Source organism: Mobula hypostoma, chromosome 17, assembly GCF_963921235.1.
Source record: "Mobula hypostoma chromosome 17, sMobHyp1.1, whole genome shotgun sequence".
In the NCBI taxonomy this organism is placed as follows: domain Eukaryota; kingdom Metazoa; phylum Chordata; class Chondrichthyes; order Myliobatiformes; family Myliobatidae; genus Mobula; species Mobula hypostoma.
In genome coordinates, this window is record NC_086113.1 from 61,017,667 (window position 1) to 61,041,040 (window position 23,374).

The following is a 23,374-nucleotide window of genomic DNA, read 5'->3' on the forward strand; positions in this document are numbered from 1 at the left end:
AGTGCTGAAGGACTTTGGGTGAGTCACCCAGCACAGAATATCCTCTTTCAATAGTTACTCCAATGTAGTTTCTCATCTTTGAAGACTGATAGGATGTTAACAAATATATAGTGATCTTCCACAAGTCCATAAATTCATAAATTCTTAAATGGATTGGAAAACTGCAAATGTAACACTGCTGTTCGTGAAAGAAGGGTTAGAAATTACAGGGAGTTGGAGGCTTCTCAATCCAACATCTGTTCTCAAGAATATACTGGAGCCAATGTAGTAACTCATCATCTAGAAAATCATTATTTGAATAAACAGAATCAACATGGTTTTATGAAAGGGTAATAAAACAGAAAATGCTTGAAGGGATTTATGGGAAAGGTTAGGCAGGCTAGGACTTTATTCTTTGGAACACAGGACATTGAGGGGTGAGCTTATGAGGTGGTATCAAATCGAGGGCCATAGGGCCAAGAGTCTTTTTTTCTCAGGAAAGGGGAGCATAGACTTAAAGTAAGAGGTGAACGATTTTAAAAGGGGAAACTTCTTACACTCAGAGATGGTATGATAGGATGAGCTACCAGAGGAAGTGGTTGGGGCAGGTGGAATAACAACATGGGCATTTATAAGTACATGGACAGGAGACTTTAGAGGATGTGGGCCAAACTTGGGACTATCTTGGTGGGCACTATGGTGGACATGGACAAATTGGGCCAGAGAGCCTGAATCTATTTATATTACTCTATTCAGCTGGTCAGGCAGTATCTGTGGAGAGAGAAAATGTTGATTAAAATTTTATTAGATGTACTTACAGGGTTGATAATTTAGAATTCATTGCTTGTAGATATTTGAAAGTAAAAATTCCCGATTGAAAACACAATGTGGATTCATTTGATAGAGTTGCAAAATCCATGCCATGAAATGTAGACTATTCTAGTGGCTCAAATGTAATGTAAGTGCTCCTCATAGACCTGTAGGATTTCTGTATTGCTTGATGGAATATTATGGCTGCTGATGGACTGGGCATCATGTCAAATCTTGCTGTGAATGATCACAATTCATTAGCAGCACACCCTGTTATAATGCACAAATTACTCACGGGTTTGGGGAATTAAGTGAGCTGTGGAACTTGGGACTCTCCAAATCTCCTTTCCATTTGTTTCACGGAGCTGCTAAGGAATAAGGAAGTTGCAACATCGGGTGCTCGTACATGTTTATTTAACTGTGGAAGTCATGAGCTTGGAGGTTATTCAGGTAGCCCTGCACCTGGAAGTGTGCCGTGTGCTCTCCAGTATCTTGCCAAGGGGTTTGGCACCAACTAGAAACACCATTGAAATCAGTGCATCAGCCCACCAACTGCACTCTGCCTTCGCCTTAACCCTGAATCGCCCACACTCCTCCACCCCCGACCTCCCTACACCTACTCTGACCTGGTTTGGGTTTTTGCTTCAGTTGTCTCCTGGACCTTTCCATCCCAGACTCAGCAGTGATGAGGACATTTAAAACCTATTGAAACTACTTGAACTATTGTCAGCAGCCTGCTGGAGAAGGCAAGAATATTAGTGTTTCCCGCTGGATGGCAGGGCAGAGTTGGATGACAAACACACTGGGGCGCAGTCAGGTCCAGGTCAACAGCACATGTTCAGGATGTCCTGTTCTAGGAGCAACTGATAACCAGTGATTTCCTTCAGAATGGCAGCTGCCAACAACTCCAATCAACCTAGTTAAAGTCCAGTGTGTCAAGAGTAATAAAACAAAATTGAAATTAATTCATTGCCTTGTTGTACTGGTGTTAGCTGTAGGTATTTACTTGGGACCATCTTTAACTTGTGCATTAACTTCACAGCATTGATTTCTTCTACTCAATTTGCTTTAACAAGCTATATACTCAAATTGTGTTCATAATTACACTTTGAAGTGTACATAAAATGGTAGGAGCTCTGCATAATCAATCTTGTGTTCAAAAGACAAATTCCTTTAGTCACTTTTATTATCAGCACATTGACCCACTTACAACAGTTCATGGTTTTTCAAAATTCATGAATAGTCCTTAGCCCAAGTAGCAAGCAGGTTAGACAAAATGGTATTGCAAAAATAGGACAAATGGGAGAAAGATGTTAAGTGCCATTTTCAGAAAAGGAAATAAGTTAAATGTGGGCTTACTTTAATATGTCTCCATTCCAATGCAACCATTTACATTATTTCTATACACCTCACCATACACAAGTCAGTTAGGGTAAAGAAAAGAAGTTCTGGTCAAACTATGGAAAATCAGGTAAATTTCAAATCTGTTAAGCAATTACACATGCCTCTACAATTATTGCCAATAAGATGTATTCACAATATATGATTTTTTTTTTCATTTTGCTCTTGAGTTCAAATGCAACAAATATTTTAATATTATTTTTGGTGTCTGCTAGAACAATTTAAATATATGTATTTTTGATTCCTAATTTAAAATATCTGTGACAGCTCTTTTGTTTTCTTATTGTGAAAATAAAATCATGGTTCTTACTGCACAGCTGGGCAACATCACACTAATGTAAAGGTGCCTACTGTTCCACATTCCCTCAACTGCATGTTTTCCCATAGTTTTTGGACACATATTGCTATATTTATTGATTGTCCTGCAATCTAATATCCTGATAGAATTTTTTAAAAATCTTGGCATGCTAGAGAGGGTGAAATTATTATTGATCCCTAAGTTTTTATGGAAGGTGCTAATTGGCTGATTCCTACTGGTGGTGTGGTCCACCTGGGGAGGAGGTCTTCACAAATCAGTTAAATGGGAACTTTAAATCAGAGAATGATTAAAGAGTGAAAGCCAGACAGGCTTGATTTATTTCATAGCCTCGAGAAATAATGAGAAAACTAATGGCACTTATGTTGATTAGAGTGTAGACTGTACAGTAACTACTCAGTACTACACATGTAAAAACGATGTATCTTCTGAAGTTGTTCTGCTTCAGATAAAAGATATTTCATGAAGAGATCAGATTCTGAAATGCCTAGATGTTATGATTTTACTTTATTTTCACAATAGATCCTATTAAACTTAGGGTTAGGACAAGTTCACTTGAGTATACATGAATTTTCAACGGCATATCAAGTCCTAAATGACCTTTCTCTAGCATTTTCTGAGTTTATTTTAGATTTTCATCATCTGCAGCTCTTTACCTTTTCAGATGTTTCACTGGTTTGCAGTCGACTCAGTAGTGTAGTGGTTAGCACAATGCTTTACAGTACAGATGGCACAGGTTCAATTGACTGTAAGGAGTTTGTACGTTCTCCCCATGACCCCATGGATTTCCCAGGGTGCTTCAGTTTCCTCCCAAAGTCCAAAGGTTGATAGGTTATTGGTCATTGTAAATTTTCCCATGTAGGCCGGTATTAAATCGGAGGATTGGTGGGCGGCGTGGCTCAAATAGCCCGACGGGCCCGATCTGCACTGTGTCGCAATAATAAAATAAATAAATAAATCTGCCTTTTCATGGACTTTTGAGAAAGTTCTTGGCAAATTTTTTAAACACAATGACAAAAATAAAAGCTTTTAAGTATTCTTTTAAAAGGCAACACACGCAGAATGTTGGGAGAACTCATCAGGTCAGGCAGCATTTATGGAGGGACATGAAGAGTCTATGTTTTGGCCTGGAGATCACGATCGAAATCAGCTCACTGGACCTGTGAGGCTCTGCCACAGTGCTTGTAACTGCAGACTGGTTAGGCTAATCAGTACCTGGGGAATTTCTGCAATTATCATGAAAATATATTATTAAACACCAGAGATCCAAATTAATTGATGAGAATTAATGTGGATTCGCCAGAGGAAAGAGTTGTTATACAAATTATCCATTGTATTTATTAAATGTCATATCTGTGGTTAAGCCTGTGATGTGATACTCTTGGAATATAAGTGAAATTGTCAGTGTGCTGTACTGGATTGTTATAGTTTAAAAAGGGCAGGAAATCTGCACAGCATTGGAATAAATGTAATACGTGAAGTCCTTCTGGACTCACTACTAACTCCAGCTTTCTTCAACGGTGTTATAAATTAACTGAAATTTGGCATCAGTTGCTTCACTGCAGAATTTAGAATGATTCCAGAACAGCATCTGAGGAGAGTGAAGATAGACTCTGTCCAGAGAAGAGGCAGCTGGTTACTGTTTTCAGTTTAATGTTGGGCATCCATGCATTTAATAACAGAGCATTACAGGATTACTGAGGAATCGTAAACCAAAGTGGAAAAATAATTATTGACAAGTAATGGATCCATTGAAGTCTTTTTTTTAAAAAAGGATTAATGAGGTAAGGATTTTACTCTGATACACTGATCAAAGGATCTAATTCACCATTGCGTAGGGCACTTGTCAGAGGCCATAATGAATACTGTTTGTGTTTCTGCAATCCGTGCACTGATACAGCGGAGCAGAAAGTATACAGACAAGAAATGTAGAAGTTTAACATCCAGGAAATGATATATAGAGACAAGCCCTTCAGCCCAGTGTGTTTGTACTGATCATCAAGCACGCATTTACCCTAAATCTACACTAATTCTATTTTATCCTTCCCACATATGACTTAATATAAAGAATGAGGCCATTCAGTCTTCAGATCCATGCCAGTTTCCGGCTGAGTAATCACACCAGTCCATCCCTCTCTCCTTACTTCCTTGCAGATGATTTTCTCTCATATGCCCACTGATATCACTTTGATCCTTTTGTTACCTATATCCTTTACAGAGACAATTCACAATCTGCCAATCAGCTATCAGATCTTTGGGAGGTGGGAGGAAACCGGAGTACTCGGAACAAAACTACAAGTCACAGAAAGACCACGCAAACTCCACACAGCTGTTTGTCTTGTCCTTAACAATATGGATATAACTGTAGGAGATATGATCAATAAATTTGTGGAAGACACAACATTTTTGTGGTGTTGGTAATCAGGACAATCATTATAGGCTGCAGAATGACAATAATCTGCTGTTTAGATGGGACAATGGAAACATGGCAGATAGAATGCAATCTGATAAATGTAAGATGATGAACACTGGGAGAAGAAATGAGGTAGGACGTACACAGTGAACAAAACTATAGTTAGGCTACTGCTGGAGTTCAGTCGTATACAGTTCTAATCACCCCACTATAGAAAGGATGTGATTTCACTGGAGATGGTGTAGAAAAGGTTCACCAGTTAGTTCCTGGGATGGAGCATTTCACACTGAATAGGATGAGTTTGTTTTCCTTAGAGTGGATAGGTCAAGGGAGGATCTGCTAGAGAGGTACAAAATTAAGAGCTTAGTTAAGGTGGACAGTAGAAAGCCCTTTCCCATTGCAGAACAAGAGGGCCTGGGTTGAGGGTATGGGTAAGAGGTTTAGGAGGGATCTGAGGAAAAGTTTTATCACCCAGAGGGTGGAACAGGTTTCCTGAGGTAGTGGTGGTGGAGGCAGGTACTTTCACAACATTTGAGAAGTATCTGGTGAATACTTGAATCACCATGGTATAGAAGACAAGTTCTAGTAAATAGAGGTACTTAGTGGCCAGCATGGACATGGTGGGCTAAATTGGAGAATTCAGCATCAGAGACAAATTCAGAATCAGGCTTAGTGTCGTCGTGAAATTTGTTAACTTTGCGGCAGCAGTACAATGCAATACATGATAATAAAGAGAGAAAGAAAACTGTGGCCTACAGTAAGTATGTATGTATTAAATAGTTACAGTAAATAAGTAGTGCAAAAAATAGGATATTTTTTAAAAAGTGGTGAGGTAGCATTCAGGGGTTCAATGTCCACTCAGAAATCTGATGGCAGAGGGGAAAAATGCTGTTCTTGAATCATTCAGTGTGTGCCTTCAGGCTTCTGTACCTCCTTCCTGATGGTAGCAATGAGAACGAGTTTAAAGTGCTGCAATTTGCAAAGGCGGAAGATGAGCTGTTGTTCCTCAGACTTGCATTGGACCACTGGAGCTTGTTCTAACAGTGCAGATGGGTCAGAGTGAGAGTGGGATGGGGAACTATGTGGCAGGCAACGGGAAGTGCAGAATCACCACTGCAGACTGGATTCAAGTATTCTACAAAGCAATCACCCCAGTATTTGTTTGCTTTCACCAATGTAGAGAAGGACGCATTGTGAACATTGAAGGCAGTAGAATAGATTGGAAGAAGTGCATGTGAATCCCTGCTTCATTTGGAAAGAATGTTCAGGACTCTGAACACTAGCAAGGGAAGAGGTGAAAGACCAGATGTTACATATCTCTAATTACCATCTTAATGCATTTGGTCTCACCTATCAGGGATATTCCCTTGGTTCCACCCAGCCCTCCTCTAGATTCCCTGCTGCTAAGGCTTGAAAAGTTAATTATTTCTTCTGCACAGATGCTGCCTGACCTACTGAGTGTTTCCAGTATTTTCTGTTTTACTTCAGGCTTGCAACATCTGCATCATTATGATTTTTCATGGACCTTAATATTCTTATACTGCCCCCCCACACACACACAATTAACAGACTTCCTTTTGTGTCTCTAGAGTGAAACATGAGTAAAGTGCAAAGCAAGCTGGAGCAGATGATACCATGAAGAAAAGCTCACGGGTCCTCCATCACCAACTGCTAAGTAAGAAATGCACGCAATATCTTGTTTATTCAACTTTACAAAGAAAAGCAAAGGAATTGTCTACAAAATAAATCATTCTTGTACCAATCAAAACCTGGCTGGAAGAAATTTGAAGGCAAGTAGAATAAGAATGTCAATAACAATTAGTCTAAAAGGTCTGAAAGCCAAAATGTGCCACTTCATTAGGGTCAGAAGACTAGACACAAACAAAAGAAAACAGCAGCAGGATGAAGGCCCCTAGCCCCTCAGGACCGTCCCGCCATTCAATATGATTCTGGCTGATCTGCACTGACCTCATTTCTTCTTCTGTGCCAGTTCTCCATATTCCTCAATTCCTCGACCTTTCAAACATCTATTTGTATACACCTTACATATAACTAACTTTTAACACCGGTGACCTCAGTAGCAGCCCCAGTGAGGTCTGTCAGTGAACTAAAGGGCCTCTGTTAACTCCTGATTCTGTCAGCAACTGTGTTATTTCAAGTGCAGAAATAAATAATTTTATGCTTCCACATTATTTAAAGTTCAAGGTAATTGTATTATCAAGGTATGTCTATGTCGCTGTATACTACCCTGAGATTCACTCTCTTGCAGGTATTCACAGTAGATCAAAGAAATACAATAGAATTAGTGAAAAACTACACACAAAGAGTGACAGACAGCCAATGTGCAAAAGACAAACTGTGCAAATACAAAATAATAAATGAATAATACTGAGAACTTGAGTTGTAGAGTCCTTAAAAGTGAGTCCAGTTCAGATTAAGGTGAGTGAATTTATCCACACTGGTTCAGGAGCTTAATTTTTGAAGGGTAATAACTGTTCATGAACCTGCTAGTGGTGTGGGACTGAAGACTCATGTACTTTAAGGTAGAAGATACTGGAAATACTTAGCAGGTTAGGCAGATCTGTGCAGAAAGGGCCAGCATTAACATTCCAGGTCAATGACTTTTTCTCAGAAATGGAATCATATCATTCTAGTCACAAGCAACACACTCAAAATACTGGAGGAACGCAGCATCTATGGAAATAACAGATAATCGATTTTTTGGGCAGAGACCCTTCATCAGGACTGGAAGGGAAGGGGAAAGATCAGAATAAAATGGTGGTAGGATGAGAAAGGACTACAAGCCAGAAGGTAATAGGTTAAACTAGGTGGGTGGAGGAGGATAATGAAGTAAGAAGCTGGGAGGTGATAGGTAGAAAAGGTAAAGGGATGAAGAAGGAATCGGATAGGAAGACCATGGAAGAAAGGGAAGGAAGAGGGGCACTAGAGGGAGGTGATATGCAGGTAAAGAGAAAAGGTGAAAGGGGGAGTCAAAATGGGGAATTGTAGAAGAAAGAAGGGGAGGGGGAAAACATTACAGGAAGTTGGAAAACTTCCTGATCATGCCATCAGGTTGAAAGCATCCTAGATGGAATATGAGGTGTTGCTCCTCCAGCCTGAGAGTGGCCTCATTATGGCAGAAGAGGAGGTTATGGATTGACATGTTGGAATGTGAATTAAAACGGTTGGCCACCGGGAAATTCCGGCTTTTGTGGATAGAATGAAGATGCTCGACAATGCAGTCCCCCAGTCTACATCAGATCTCACCAGTGTAGAGGAGGCCACATCAGGAGCACCAGATACAGTAGACAGCCCCAACAGATTCACAGATGATATGTTGCCTCAACTGAAAGGACTGCTTGGGGCCCTAAATGGAGGTGAATGGGCAGGTGTAGTACTTCCGAATGCAGGGATATGTGCCAGGAGGGAGATTAGTGGGGAGGGATGAAAGGACAAGGGAATCACAGAGGGTGGAAATTGGAGAGTGGGGGTTGTGTTTGGTGGTAGGGTCTCATTGAAGATGGCAGACATTGTAGAGAACAATGTGTTGGATATGGAGGCTCATGGGGTGGTAGGTGAGGACAAGACGAACTCTATCCCTGTTAACGTGGCTGGAAGATGGGTGAGCACCAATGTCCAAGAAATGGAGGAGATGTGGCTGAGGGTGCGTTAATGGTGGAGGAAGGAAAACCCCATTCCTTGAAGGAGGAATCCTCCCGAGAACAGATACAGCGGAGACAAAGGCACTGAGAAAAGGGAATGGCATTTTTACATGAGACAGGGTGGGAGGAGGTATAGTCAAGATAGCCGTGGGATTTAGTAGGGTTTATAAAATATATCAGAGACAGGGAGATCAAGAAAGGGGAGAGGACCAAGTGAATTTAAGAGCAGGGTGGAAGTTGAGGCAAAGTTGCAAAAATCAAGATTTCTCGGTGGCCAACCATTTTAATTCCAATCCCCATTCTCATTCCATGACCTCCTCTACTGCCATGATGAGACTGTTCTCAGGTTGGAGAAGCAACAACTTTAGGTAGCCTCTGACCTGATGGCATAAAGATTGATTTCTCCAATTTCCAATAATATTTTCCCTCTCCCTCTTCTTCAATTCCCCCCTCTGGACCCCTCTTACCTGTTCTCCTCGCCTGCCTAGACCCTCCCCCTTGTGCTTCTCCTTCCCTGTCTTCCCATGGTCCACTATCCTCTATCAGATGCCCTCTTTTCCCGGACTTTGCCTTTTCCATTGATGACCTCCTAGTTTCCTAATTCATCCCCCTCCCCCACCCAACTGGCTTCACCTATCACCTTCTGGCTTGTACTCCTTTCCCTCCCCCCCATCTTAACCCGCCCTTACAAGTCCTAATGAAGGGGTTCAGCCTGAAATGTCGATTATTTGTTCATTCACATAGATGTTGCCTGACCTGCTGAGTTCCTCCAGTAGTTTGTGTACATTGCTCTGGATTTCCAGTATCTGCAGAATCTCTTGTGATCCAGTCACAATCCCAGAACAACACACAGTACCTTTGCAAATGAATAACGCTGGAAGCTGTCATATGAATTTCTAAACCTTTTGACAAATGCAACATTATTAGAATTTGAAACCAATTCATATTGTTAAATTTTCCAACAATTTCCTCGGCAGGTGATTGGTATTTTCATGTAATTTTATATCATACATATAGTGTTATGTTACAGCTCCTAATAATGTTTAGAACCATTTGCAACCAAAATGTTTTCTGGGTGTTTTATCTCCACAGGAGTCACTCTCCTTCATCAATATCTGTTTTGTACTTGCTTGTAGCAAATACCAGTAGATCTTCCTGAACCAGAATGTGTTCACTTGTTTAAGACTGACTGGAGAACAGAACCAGTAGGAGTGCATTATGGCCACAGTTCCTTCCTAGGGAGAAGTGGGAGTTATTGTGTTTGAGTGTCTATCAGTTAACATTTGGTATGCAAGGATTTTGGGTGTTTGCTTCCATTTCTCACAGGTCATAGAATCACAGAGAGATTTGGCCCATCAAATCCATACTTCTGTACCCATTTTTATACAATTCTCCAATAGCTCCATTTATTCTCCGCATGCTCCCCTGCACACCAGGGGAAATTTGCAGCAGCCAATTAACTCACCAACCCTCACATCTTTGGGATGTGGGAGGAAACCAGGGCACCTGGAAGAAACCCGTGCAGTCAACAGGGAACACACAGGAGGTCAGGATTGGTCCCCAGGTCTCTGGAGTAACGAGGCCACATCTCTGCTAAATGTCCCATTGTCTCCACTATCATGAGTGACTGGGACGCTTCTCTCCCAGGTGAGCTCAATGCCTTTTATGCGTGCTTTGAAAAAGAGAATTAATCGACACCTGTGCAAATCCCCACAACCTCTGGTGACCCTGTAATCTCTGTCTCAGAGGCCAATGTCAGCACACCATTCAAGAGTGTGAACAGTTGCAAGGCAGCAGGCCTGGTAAGGTGCTGAAAACCTCTATTGACCAACCAGCTGGAGTGTTCAAGGATATCACTGCTGCAATTGGAGGTTCCCACGTGTTTCAAAAGGACATCAATCATACCGGTGCCCAAGAAGAGCTGAGTGAGCCACCTCAATGACTATCATCTGGTAGCACTACTGTGTGGCAAAGAACAGCCATCCATCAATTCACTTTAAGAGGTTGGCCATGGCTAGAATTAACTCCTGCCTGAGCAAGGACCTGTACTTGCCACTGCAATCTGCCTATCACCACAACATGTCTACAGCAGATGCAAACTCACTGGTTCTCCACTAGACCTGGACAACAGCAATACCTACATCAGGCTAATGTTGATTGATTTCAGAGGTGTTTAACACCATCATCCCCTCAGTACTAAATAACAACCTCCAAAACCTGGGCCTCTCTACCTCCCCTTCAGCTGTATCCTTGACTTTCTCATTAGGAGACTTGCAGTAATTTGTCTTGCACTGTACTGTTGCCACAGAACAACATATTTCACGACAAATGTCAATGATAATAAGCCTGATTCTGATTCTTTCTCTCTATCTTTCTCGTTCTCTCTGATTTCATATCCAACACAATATCCTCCGCCATCTCCAGTGAGATCCTACTACTAGGGACATCTTTCTGTTTGGTAGAGATCGTTCCCTATGTGACCCCCCTGCCCCCCACTTGTCCACGAGTCCCTCTCCACTGCCCTCCCTCCTGGCTCTTATCCCTGCAAGTGGGACAAGTGCTACACCTGCCCTACAGCTCCTCCCTCACCACTATTCAAAGCCCCAAACAGTCCTTCCAGGTGACACCACCCGTGAGTTTGTCAGGATTATCTATTGTATCTGTTGCTCCCAATGTGACCTCTGCTGTATGGGTGAAACCTGGCACAGATGGGAGGACTACTTCATTAAGCACTTTTGCTTTGTCCATTGCAAAAAACAGGATCTCCAGATGGCTACCAATTTCAATTCAACTTCTCACTCCCATTCTGACATGTCAGTCCATGGCCTCCTCTACTGTCACAATGAGGCCACAGTCAGGTTGAAGGATCAATACCTCATATTTCATCTGGGTAGCCTCCAACCTGATAGTATGAACACTGATTTCTCTAACTTCCAGTAATTACTCCCCTCAACCTTCTCTCTTTATCCAATCCATTTTCTGGTTTCTCTGTCTCCTGTTCTCTTCTCACCTCCCTCAGATTTTGCCTCCTTCCTCTCTTTACTTTAGGGTCACTGGCTGCTCCCGTTAGAATACATTCTTCAGCCCTTTGCCTCTTCCACTTATCCCCTCCTAGCTTCATACTTCTCCTCTCCCCCATCAATCTTCCCCCTCACCTATCACATGCCAGTTTGTACTCGTCCTCCTCCTCCTCCCGCAACTTCTTGTTCTAGCTTCTGCCACTTTCCTTTCCAATCTGATAAAGGGTCCCAGGAAATGAGGAAGGAAACACTGAGTGGGTCAGGTAGTATAGGTCGAGAACCAGGAAGGAAAGAAACCAAGTTACAGAGATGGTGTGGAAACATGGCATGGTAAAAGATGAGGGTAATGTATTTGATGTATGTGTTAGGGTGTATCCTGGAGTTACGGTAATATTAATTTCAACAGCAATGAGTTTTCAGATTTGAATGTGGATTGCAGATTGAATTTAAAATGCAGCTCTGAACAGTGGGTTTCCTGGAGCTGCAGACAGGGTTTGATCACCTGAAATGTCTGCATATGCATATATACAGCCAGAGAGATGATGGGGATTAACATTTATTTTGGATGTCTGGAGTGCTGGAGGTGCTTGAAAATTATATGTAATTAAAAGGAAGCATTGTGGGTACATTGTAACTATAAAATTGTCCTGCTGCTGTTACCTTTGATCTTTTGTATATAAAAATGTTGTGTATTATTGGGTCTGGTGTGTCTCTTCTTCCAAAAGAGTCTCCAGTCTGATACCTGCTTGTTTTGCTGAATTAAGATTTCTATATCCACCAGCTCCAGTGTCTCCCGGTGAATTGTTCACAGTCACAACAGTTCAAATGGTGCATGAACAAACACCCCATACGTTAGACATTTACAAAATGGAAGCTCATGTGATTAATGAACTGTAAGTAGACATGAAATTGTTCATGAGTTGGAAAACAGTGAATATTGGTAAATAGGTTGTCATCATACTTGCAAAGACATGGAAGGCTGTGGACCAACTCTTGCTAAATGGGATTGGTGTAAATGGTGACCTGATGGTTCACATAGACAAGTGGGTTGAAGGACCCAGCGCGGTGCTGTATGACTCTGTGATGCTATGTCTCTGTGGAATGACAGAGACAGCGGTACAGTGGTAGTCCTCAGGATTCAGAATTAGGGCCACTTTTCTTTAAACAAGCTTGGGCTACAGTTGAGAGAAGTCATGAAACAGAAATGAGAAAGTTGGCTGTGGGTTTCAGAAAAAAACATAAGGGAAATTGAAGTGTGGTGTAGTGTGAAAGATACTTGTAGTGAAAGGGGAAGAGACTGGAATTGAATAGATTACGGGTGAAGGGTCTTCAGCCGAAATGTCAATTTTTCCTAAACAGAGGCTGCTCAACACACTGAGTTCCTCCAGCAGCTTGTCCTTTGCTCCAGGTTCCACCATCACGGACCCTGGTGTCTCCTGTCTTGGAATTATATAGTATAATGTTATATAGTGAACGCAGAAACAGAGTGATGGGGTTGTTGTGTCAAAAAATCACTGAAAGCTGAGGATGTCAAATAAAGGAAAATGAGATGGAGTATTATTTGTTTCACTAGCAAAGTTTAACATATTAAAGGCATTTTGGGTTAAGTTTTAATGCATTTTGCATTAAACCCATAAACTCAATATATAAGTTTGCTGATGACACAACAATTGTAGGCCATATCTCGGGTAATGATGAGTTTGAGTACAGAGAGGAAATTAAGAACCTGGTGGCATGGTGCAAAGACAATAACCTATCCCTCAACGTCAGCAAGACGAAGGAATTGGTTGTTGACTTCAGAAGGAGTAGCGGACCGCACAACCCAATTTACATCGGTGGTGCGCAAGTCGAACAGGTCAAAAGCTTTAAGTTCCTCGGGGTCAATATCACAAATGACCTGACTTGGTCCAACCCAGCAGAGTCCACTGCCAAGAAGGCCCACCAGCGCCTTTAGTTCCTGAAAAAACTAAGGAAATTTGGCCTGTCCCCTAAAACCCTCACTAATTTTTATAGATGCACCGTAGAAAGCATTCTTCTAGGGTGCATCACAACCTGGTATGGAAGTTGTCCTGTCCAAGACCGAAAGAAGCAGCAGATGATCGTGAACACGGCGCAGCACATCACACAAACCACTCTTCCGTCCTTGGACTCACTTTACACCGCACGCTGTCGAAGCAGTGCTGCCAGGATAATCAAGGACACCACCCACCCAGCCAACACACTTTTCATCCCTCTTCCCTCCAGGAGAAGGCTCAGGAGCTTGAAGACTCATACGGCCAGATTTGGGAACAGCTTCTTTCCAACTATGATAAGACTGCTGAACGGATCCTGACCCGGATCTGGACCGTACCCTCCAAATGTCTGGACCTGCCTCTCGGTTTTTTTGCACTACCTTACTTTCCATTTTTCTATTTTCTATTTATGATTTATAATTTAAATTTTTAATATTTACTAATTTTTACTATGTTTAATATTTGTAATATTTAATATTTGTAATCCAGGGAGTGGGAAGCGCAGAATCAAATATCACTGTGATGATTGTACATTCAATTGTTTGGCGACAATAAAGTATAAAGTATTTAGCAGAACCTTTATTTCATTGTTTAGACCCAGCTGGGATGTTCCCTTCATATCTGGGCTCCTCACTCAAACGTCAGTGTCAAAGACAGAAAGACAAAAGAAGGCATCTAATGGAATATTTCCAGGGAAGAAGAATTTGAGATTTGTGTTGGGACTGATTGGCAGTGACTATCCTAGCTGTGACAGAGCAGATGAGAAAAAATGCTCAAAACCACAGGTGGGTTGGGAGAGCGAATGACGAAAAATTACTTTGGCTGGCTGAAAGGTCGGTGATCAGCAGACACAGATTTAAAGGCACAATGAAGTACGTTCATTGCCACGGGCTGGTGCACCAAGGAAGGCCCCACCTGACAGGATAATTGAATCAGATCCAAAGGTCACTATGGGATTCAACTTGGAGGATCTGGAGAAAGAGCAGAGGAATGGGGTTAGGTTTAGGGCAGGCACGATGTATCAAGGAGCCTCCTACTTTGTCTCATTCTCTGGTCTAGAAAATGATTATGATTTCCAATAACCTTTCTTATTTACATTTAGGTCTTCTGATCCTGGCACTGACTGAAGAATTGATGTCCACAGCACACAAGTTGTCTCCTCAGACAGTGTCTCAGAGTTATCTCACGGACTCAACAGCTGTAAGAATGAGCTTACCCAAACCGAGTGCCAGTTACAAGATAACAGACCGTATTAACAGACACAAGACCTCCGATGCAGATGGGAATGCCTTAAAGTATCTTCAGTTAGCCTATGACTCCAACAGGGTGGATACCAGCTTGGTTGACCCCACACCTACTGATATCCAGCCAACCATGTCGATCTTACCAGGGGATATAGCCTGGAATTATCACAGAACAATGACAGACACTGTGTCCTTGCATACTCGAAGCACTTTGTATTCAGAACAAACCGCTGCAGATGAGAGACTGTCTGCTGTTCACAAAAATGAGTTAGTGGAATCTGCACTGCTGAATGGGAATGTAACACTGTATTCTTCACTTTCCACCAGTTCATACAGAGAACTTGTGACAATCTCTCCATCCATTAATTATCAGTCTGAGCTGGTTTCAAGTACACCTGATAGCCACAATGTCACTATGTTGAAATCATCAAATTATGAAGCCACACCAAATCAGCCCGATAACCTGCATGATTTTAAAACTCTCTGGCAAGTTGAGGGAACAAATATTGTGGAGGACAGCGTTTTACAGACACCAGCTCTTTCTTCCTTGCCAAGTGGCTTGGCAATTAGCTCATTCATACAGGTCCCTCCTCTCTTTGATAACTTGCCGTTGAAGTCATTGACAGCTCTAAATTCAGATTCATATATTATAACAACAGCGGAATATCCCTCGTATAAAGATGCACTTCAGGATTTATTGAAAATTAATGGAAACCTCTCAGCTGTGTTTGGGATTTATTCTTCATCCTCTCTGACAGCATTCAGCATGAAGAAAAGTGATACTTTAACTGCTAGCATTGTGCCAACCATGGTTTCATCTGGGATCTCCTCAACCTTCACTGAATCAGAGTCAACAGCAGCAGGAAGCTTCCTGAATAGAATCGTTCCAGCGGAGACCAGAGGCCCAGAAACGCCTGGCAATATTTCCCATGCAACGGAAGTCGATAAACCTCAACAAAAAGCAACTATCTGCCTCAGCAAAGTAGATATAGCCTGGATTATTCTGGCTGTCAGTGTGCCTGTTTCATCATGCTGTAAGTAAGGGGATAAATTTCCATATTGTACGGATATCAGTAGGATCAGTTACCCTGTGTACACATTTACGATAATGATTAGAAAATTCAGCAATTTTTATGATGTACATTACTAATGAACAGATCTCAACCTACTCAGACCAGCAGTGTACTGCAGGACAGCTGCTAGAATAATCTTCTACTGGAGAAACATAGAAACATAGAAAATAGGTGCAGGAGTAGGCCATTCGGCCCTTCGAGCCTGCACCGCCATTTATTATGATCATGGCTGATCATCCAACTCAGAACCCCGCCCCAGCCTTCCCTCCATACCCTCTGACCCCCGTAGCCACAAGGGCCATATCTAACTCCCTCTTAAATATAGCCAATGAACTGGCCTCAACAGTTTCCTGTGGCAGAGAATTCCACAGATTCACCACTCTCTGTGTGAAGAAGTTTTTCCTAATCTCGGTCCTAAAAGGCTTCCCCTCTATCCTCAAACGGTGGCCCCTCGTTCTGGACTTCCCCAACATCGGGAACAATCTTCCTGCATCTAGCCTGTCCAATCCCTTTAGGATCTTATACGTTTCAATCAGATCCCCCCTCAATCTTCTAAATTCCAACGAGTACAAGCCCAGTTCATCCAGTCTTTCTTCATATGAAAGTCCTGCCATCCCAGGAATCAATCTGGTGAACCTTCTTTGTACTCCCTCTATGGCAAGGGTGTCTTTCCTCAGATTAGGGGACCAAAACTGCACACAATACTCCAGGTGTGGTCTCACCAAGGCCTTGTACAACTGCAGTAGTACCTCCCTGCTCCTGTACTCGAATCCTCTCGCTATAAATGCCAGCATACCATTCGCCTTTTTCACCGCCTGCTGTACCTGCATGCCCACTTTCAATGACTGGTGTATAATGACACCCAGGTCTCGTTGCACCTCCCCTTTTCCTAATTGGCACCCATTCAGATAATAATCTGTTTTCCTATTTTTGCCACCAAAGTGGATAACTTCACATTTATCCACATTAAAAAAGTGGGTAAGCAAGTGGGTAAGTGGGTAAGGGAAGGGGATAGGAAAGGGGAAAAGGAAGGAAATAACAGAGTGGATAAGGAAAGAGCTATGAAAGAGTATAAGGGGAGAGATGGGGAAGGAGATAGGGAAGGGTATGACGATAGTACCACCTTTCACCTCAGAAAAAATATAAGGAAGTATATCATATATAAACAAACACACACACACACACACACACACACACACACACACACACACACATATATATATATAGCCCATCATTTTAATGTTTGAATCCATTCCTTGTTTAACCTAAGCAAATCCAGAAAAAGGACCACCATAAGCTGCTGGGGAGATGTCTCAGTTCTGTAGTTAATAAAATCAAACCTTTGCCCTACAATGTTGTGCCAAACAAATTCAATGAATTAAACAGAATGAGTATCAGAGGCCATCACCCAGATGCAGAAATTACAGAGGGTGGGTGGGGATCAATAATTAGTAATTGATCTATTATTGTCACTTGTGATAAGATGCAATGAAAAGCTTTGATTTTGGTCACACATAGACAGAATGCAAATACATCTTGGTAATAAAAACAATAACAAAAGCAAAATATAGTGTTATGTTTACAGCGAAAATGGAGTCAGTTTAAGGCATCCATTAAACTTGCGAGACCATGGATCTGCACCTGGAAAGTCTTCACTATCCAGGGTGCAGGCCTCGGCAAGGTTTTATGGAAGACCGGCAGTTGCCCATGCTGCAAGTCTCCCCTCTCCATGACACCGATGCTGTCCACGGGAAGGACAAAAGCCAATACAGCTTGGCACCAGTGTCATCGCAGAGCACTGTGTGGTTAAGTGCCTTGCTCAAGGACACAACACGCTGTCTCGGCTGGGGCTCAAACTCACGACCTTCAGATCACTATTCCAATGCCTTAACCACTTGGCCACGTGCCCACAGTGTCAGTGTAAGCAGACAAATAAGATATAAGGCCCATATAGATTGGGAAGTCGAGGGTTTATCTTTATTATAGTTCATGAGTCTTTTAACAGTGAGATAGAAGATGTCCGTGAGCCTGGTGGCGTGTATTTTTATGCTTTTGTATCTTCTGCCTGGCAGGAGAGGAGAACAGTGAATGGCCAGGATGGGAGGGGTCTATGATTATGTTGGCTGCTTTCCCGAGACAATAATGTGTACAGTCATCGGGGGGGTGGGGGGAAAGGCTCATTTTTATGATAGACTGGGCTGTGTAGGGGAGGGGTGTGGGCGGGTTCCTATTGCATGTGTCAGTAAATCTGATGGTTTTGGTTGAAGTGAACACATGAACATATAAGCTAGTAGGCCACTCAACTCTTTACCCAATTCCACCACTTAATGAGATCAGTTTGTCTGATTGTCATTTCTACATTTTCTGTTGTAATATTTCACCCATTTGCTATCAAGAATGTATCTACCGCCACCTTAAAAATACACAGAATGTTGAACAATGGACACAGAACACGGAATAATGAATATAAAACACCGAACACTGTATATAGAATATCAGATACATTGCATATTCAATACACAAAGGACTTCACTCCTCTTTCAGACAAGTTAGTAGGCATTTGCCTGAGATGTGGTGTTGGTTGAACCCCCAATTGTGGATCAGAAGTGAATTGTTACACATTGGGAGTATTTCCCATCCACAAAAGTACACTGTGTAAATGTTTGTCAATGGTGGAAGAAGCTTTATTGTGCTTTAAATAAATATGCCCAAGACACTTTTGTTATCAGACATCAAAGTTCAACAAAAATACACACTCCTAAAAGCATGAGAGCCAAACAATCAGTTAATTTTGTCTGCAGATATGATCATGAGAAATAATAATGTAATTAAATGAAGGTGGCCATTTTAACTGTGGACACTCAAGACACTGCACTTACTGAAATCTGGAACAACGAACTGCTGGAGGAACTCAACAGGTCAGACTATATCTGTGGAGAAAGAGGGAGGGTTGTGGGTCAAGACTTTCCTGATGTAGGGCCTTGACTTGAAACATCACTATCTCCCTACCTCCCCTTCAAACACCAGGAGGGAGAGATAAGTAAGGCTGGAGACACAAGGATATAAAGAGAGACTGAGAGGAGACCTGATAGTGGAGGGGAGATCAAAATAAAACACTGAGGGAGAGACATTAGAGGTGACACAATGGTAGAAGAAGAGCTGGGAGAAAGGGCAGCAAAAATACAAGGAGTTAAACCTGGACTGAACATAAGTGTTAAGGCAAGCTGAGAACCAAGGAAAAGCACCTAAATCATTTAATAAACAATGAATTAATTAGTCAGTTAGAAGAAATTGTAAATACAAACTTTAATTGTTTAAATAAGTTGAACAAGATTCCAAATGTCAGAAGATAAGGGAGGGTAAACCTTTTTTCAGGTTTGGCTTGTACATATGCAGAGGCATGAAAGAAATGGATAAAGCCAAAATTGGAGCTTCTTGGGGGCGGGGGGGGGGGGGACAGTAAGATAAGGCTGTAAAAGAGAGTTGCGGAAAGAACAGTCAATAACACAAGTCAGACCAAGGCTGAATATGGAAAGTTTAGACAACAAGCACTATGAGACTAAGTTGGCAGCTAACATAAAATACACAACAGAAGTCTTTTATTGACTTAAAAGTAGTAAATCCTTAGTTGGGGTGAATAATCAGTAACAAAAATTGCTCTACACAAATCTATAATAGGAACGTCTGTCTCTATCAAGGAAGATGATGCTGAATTCAAAGGAGGAAATATCTGAGATCTTGGGGGGAGGGGGCTAAAAATTTATGAGTATGTATCAGAAAGGCTGGTTGTAGACATGTATCTAATTATCATTTTGTTCTTGTCACATATGCCGAGATACAATTAAAAGGTTTGCATTCCATCGAGGCAGATCATGCCGCATCTAACGACACTTAGGCAGTAAAAGGAAACCAGTATACAGAATATAGTGTTGTAGTTCCAGAGAAAGTGCATTCTAGGCAGACAAAGAAGGTGCAAGGATAACAATGGGGTAGACTGGAAAATCAAGAACTCATTTTTTAGCATATGATAGGTTCATTAAAGAGTCTGATAACAGCAGAATAGAAGCTGTCCTTGACCTTGGTGGTACATGCTCTCAGGCTATTGTTTCTTCTACCTGATGTGAGAGAAAAGAGATAATGGCCAGAATAGGAGGGGTACTTGATTTTCCAAGGCAACAGAAAGTGTAGATAGAATTGATGGAAGAGGGGCTGTTTTTGTGCTACACTGGGCTGTCTTCACAACTCTCTACAATTTCTTGTAGCCTTAGGCAGAACATTTGCCATACCAGGCTGTGATATATCGGGATAGGATGCTTTCTATGATGCACCTATCTGTATAAAAAGTGGTTAAAGTCTTTGCAGATTAGTCACCAGCTCCAAACTGGATGAACTTAGGTTACTGAAAGAAACAAGGGTCAAAGTTATGGAGGTACTCATGGTGACCTTCCACCTTTAACCATGTAGCTAGTGCCAAAGCACTGGAGCATAGCTTTGTCAAAATAGGATGTACAAATTCAAGTCACTCAGAGTAACACTGGTGGGGAACTTGAAAAAGATCAGAACGTGGGACAAAATTAATAGATGTCGTTTCATGTCGACTGGTAAAGAAAAGCCAACATCGATTTTTTTTAAGGCAATTCAAAACTATTGAATGATTGAGATAACAGGAAAACTAATTGGGGCAACAGAGTTAATGAGCAGTGTGCATGGAGTTTCAAAGGCATTTGATAAAAAGGTCCTATAAACGTGCATCAGTAAAACTGAAGTACGTGGTGAAAAGGACCAGTAATGACATGAAACTAAAGTTTAGAATAGTGTCTATGTGGTCAGCTAAAGATTACACTCATGTCAATCAATCACTGAATATTATCTGTAGCCTGCAGATTTGACTCAATGCAGGTAGTACAGGGCGGAAACGGGACACTGCAAAAAATCTTAATCTATTTTAAAACTATTTTGATGTAAATGATTGACAGGCAAAAGGGGAAGAAAAATGGTTGTGTAGGATCAGATTGTTGTAAGAAATTTTTCTATGAAGTGTTTGTTAAAAGGGTGGGGTTTTTTTTGCAGCTGTCATGCATTCAGGCGGAGGTGGAACAGACTGAATATCACAGCAGACACAAACCTGCTGGCTGAGTCACCTCCGGAAAGACCTCTTCTGATCTTAACTCAAAATTGATTTCACCGAATTATAGGAAAGATGTGAATAAAATTGAGAGTACAGAGGAGATTTACTAAAATGTTGCCTGGGTTTCATCTCCTAAGTTACAGAGAAAGGTTGAACAATTTATTCTTTGGAGCGTAGAAGGTTGAGGGGGGACTTGATAGAGGTGTTTAAAATTATGAGGGGGATTGATAGAGTTGACGTGGATAGGCTTTTTCCATTGAGAATGGGGGAGATTCAAACAAGAGGACACGAGTTGAGAGTTAAAGGGCAAAAGTTTAGGGGTAACATGAGGGGGAACTTCTTTACTCAGAGAGTGGTAGCTGTGTGGAACGAGCTTCCAGCAGAAGTGGCTGAGGCAGGTTCGATGTTGTCATTTAAAGTTAAATTGGATAGATATATGGACAGGAAAGGAATGGAGGGTTATGGGCTGAGTGCAGGTCAGTGGGACTAGGTAAGAATAAGAGTTCGGCATGGACTAGAAGGACCGAGATGGCCTGTTTCCATGCTGTAATTGTTATATATGGTTATATGCTTAATGAACCAACAAGACCAATGACCAATTATGATAATCTGTTCACATATCTGAAGAATACATGAAAAGGCAAGTGTCCACAAAGTTGCCCACAGGATATTTATAAATTAGTTAAAGAACGAATGCTCCTGAGTGAGTTTTTGGAACAATAGCAACCGATGAGTTCCATAAACCAAGTAGTGTGGACCATATTGTCTATAGCAACAAACCTTCACTTTTATTTGCAGTCATTGTGATAATGTGAGCTAAGATCAGAAGAGGTCTTTCCGGAGGTGACTCAGCCAGCAGGTTTGTGTCTGCTGTGATATTCAGTCTGTTCCACCTCTGCCTGAATGCATGACAGTTGCAGAAAAACCCACCCCTTTAACAAACACCTCATACAAAAATTTCTTACCACTATCTGATCCTACACACCCATTTTTCTTCCCCTTTTGCCTGTCAATCATTTTCATCAAAATAGTTTTAAAATAGATTAAGATTTTTTGCAGTGTCCTGTTTCCGCCCTGTACTACCTGCATTGAGTCAAATCTACAGGCTACAGATAATATTCAGTGATTGATTACAAAGAATCTCAATTACTACTGTATCATTTTCTGTTCCACTTTAATTGACGTTCAAACACACACATGTATACAACTAAACAAAACTTTGTTCCTGAGGCCAAAGTTCAAAACACAGTACCCATAGTCACATACAACACATACACGTAGTTACAATCCAGCTGATACAGTCACAAAATAATATTAGCACATCCCTGAGTGTCAAGGCCTGAAGGTTCAAAGGTTTCATGAAGTATGAGCTGTATGTTTAACTAAGACGTTATGTTACTGGCACTTATAGTACTACAAGCAGTTGCATAAATATGTGAAACAGCAGCAATAAAAGATGAAAAGCAAACGATGCAGGGTGAGAGTGTGTCTGTGAGTTCAGGAGAGGGTGACAGGTCACTCAGGGTGAGAGTGTGTCTGTGAGTTCGGGAGAGGGTGACAGGTCACTCAGGGTGAGACGGTGTTTGTGAGTTCAGGAGAGGGTGACAGGTCACTCAGGGTGAGAGTGTGTCTGTGAGTTCGGGAGAGGGTGACAAGTCACTCAGGATGAGAGGGTGTCTGTGAGATCGGGAGAGGGTGACAGGTCACTCAGGGTCAGAGTGTATCTGTGAGTTCAGGAGAGGGTGACACGTCACTCAGGGTGAGAGTGTGTCTGTGAGTTCGGGAGAGGGTGACAGGTCACTCAGGGTGAGAGGGTGTCTGTGAGTTCGGGAGAGGGTGACAGGTCACTCAGGGTGAGAGTGTATCTGTGAGTTCGGGAGAGGGTGACAGGTCACTCATGGTAATAGTGTGTCTGTGAGTTCAGGAGAGAGTGACAGGTCACTCAGACGGGGTGACAGTGTTCTGTGAGTTCGGGAGAGGGTGACAGGTCACTCAGGGTAATAGTGTGTACGTGAGTTCGGGAGAGGGTAGCAGGTCACTCAGACGGGGTGAGAGTGTGTCTGTGAGTTCAGGAGAGGGTGAGAGTGTGTCCGTGAGTTAGGGAGAGAGTGACAGGTCACTCAGACGGAGTGAGAGTGTGTCCGTGAGTTCAGGAGAGGGTGACAGGTCATTCAGGGTGAGAGTGTGTCTGTCAGTTTGAGAGAGAGTGACAGGTCACTCAGACGGGGTGAGAGTGTGTCCGTCAGTTCAGGTAGGGTGATGGGTCATTTAGATGGGGTGAGAGTGAGTCTGAGAGTTCAGGAGAGGGTGAGGGTG

General features: G+C 42.1%; 1 protein-coding gene across 2 annotated transcripts in view; it reads left to right on the top strand.

The window, feature by feature from the left end:
- tmem108 (transmembrane protein 108) overlaps positions 1-23,374 on the top strand; it is a 90,120-nt gene that overhangs the window by 5,205 nt on the left and 61,541 nt on the right. For both annotated transcript variants that reach the window (XM_063069385.1, XM_063069386.1), the window contains exons 3-4: positions 6,509-6,594; positions 14,716-15,891. In XM_063069385.1, coding sequence (XP_062925455.1) covers positions 6,555-6,594; positions 14,716-15,891 — 1,216 coding nt within the window. In that variant the 5' untranslated portion in view covers positions 6,509-6,554. The remainder of the gene's footprint in view (positions 1-6,508; positions 6,595-14,715; positions 15,892-23,374) is intronic.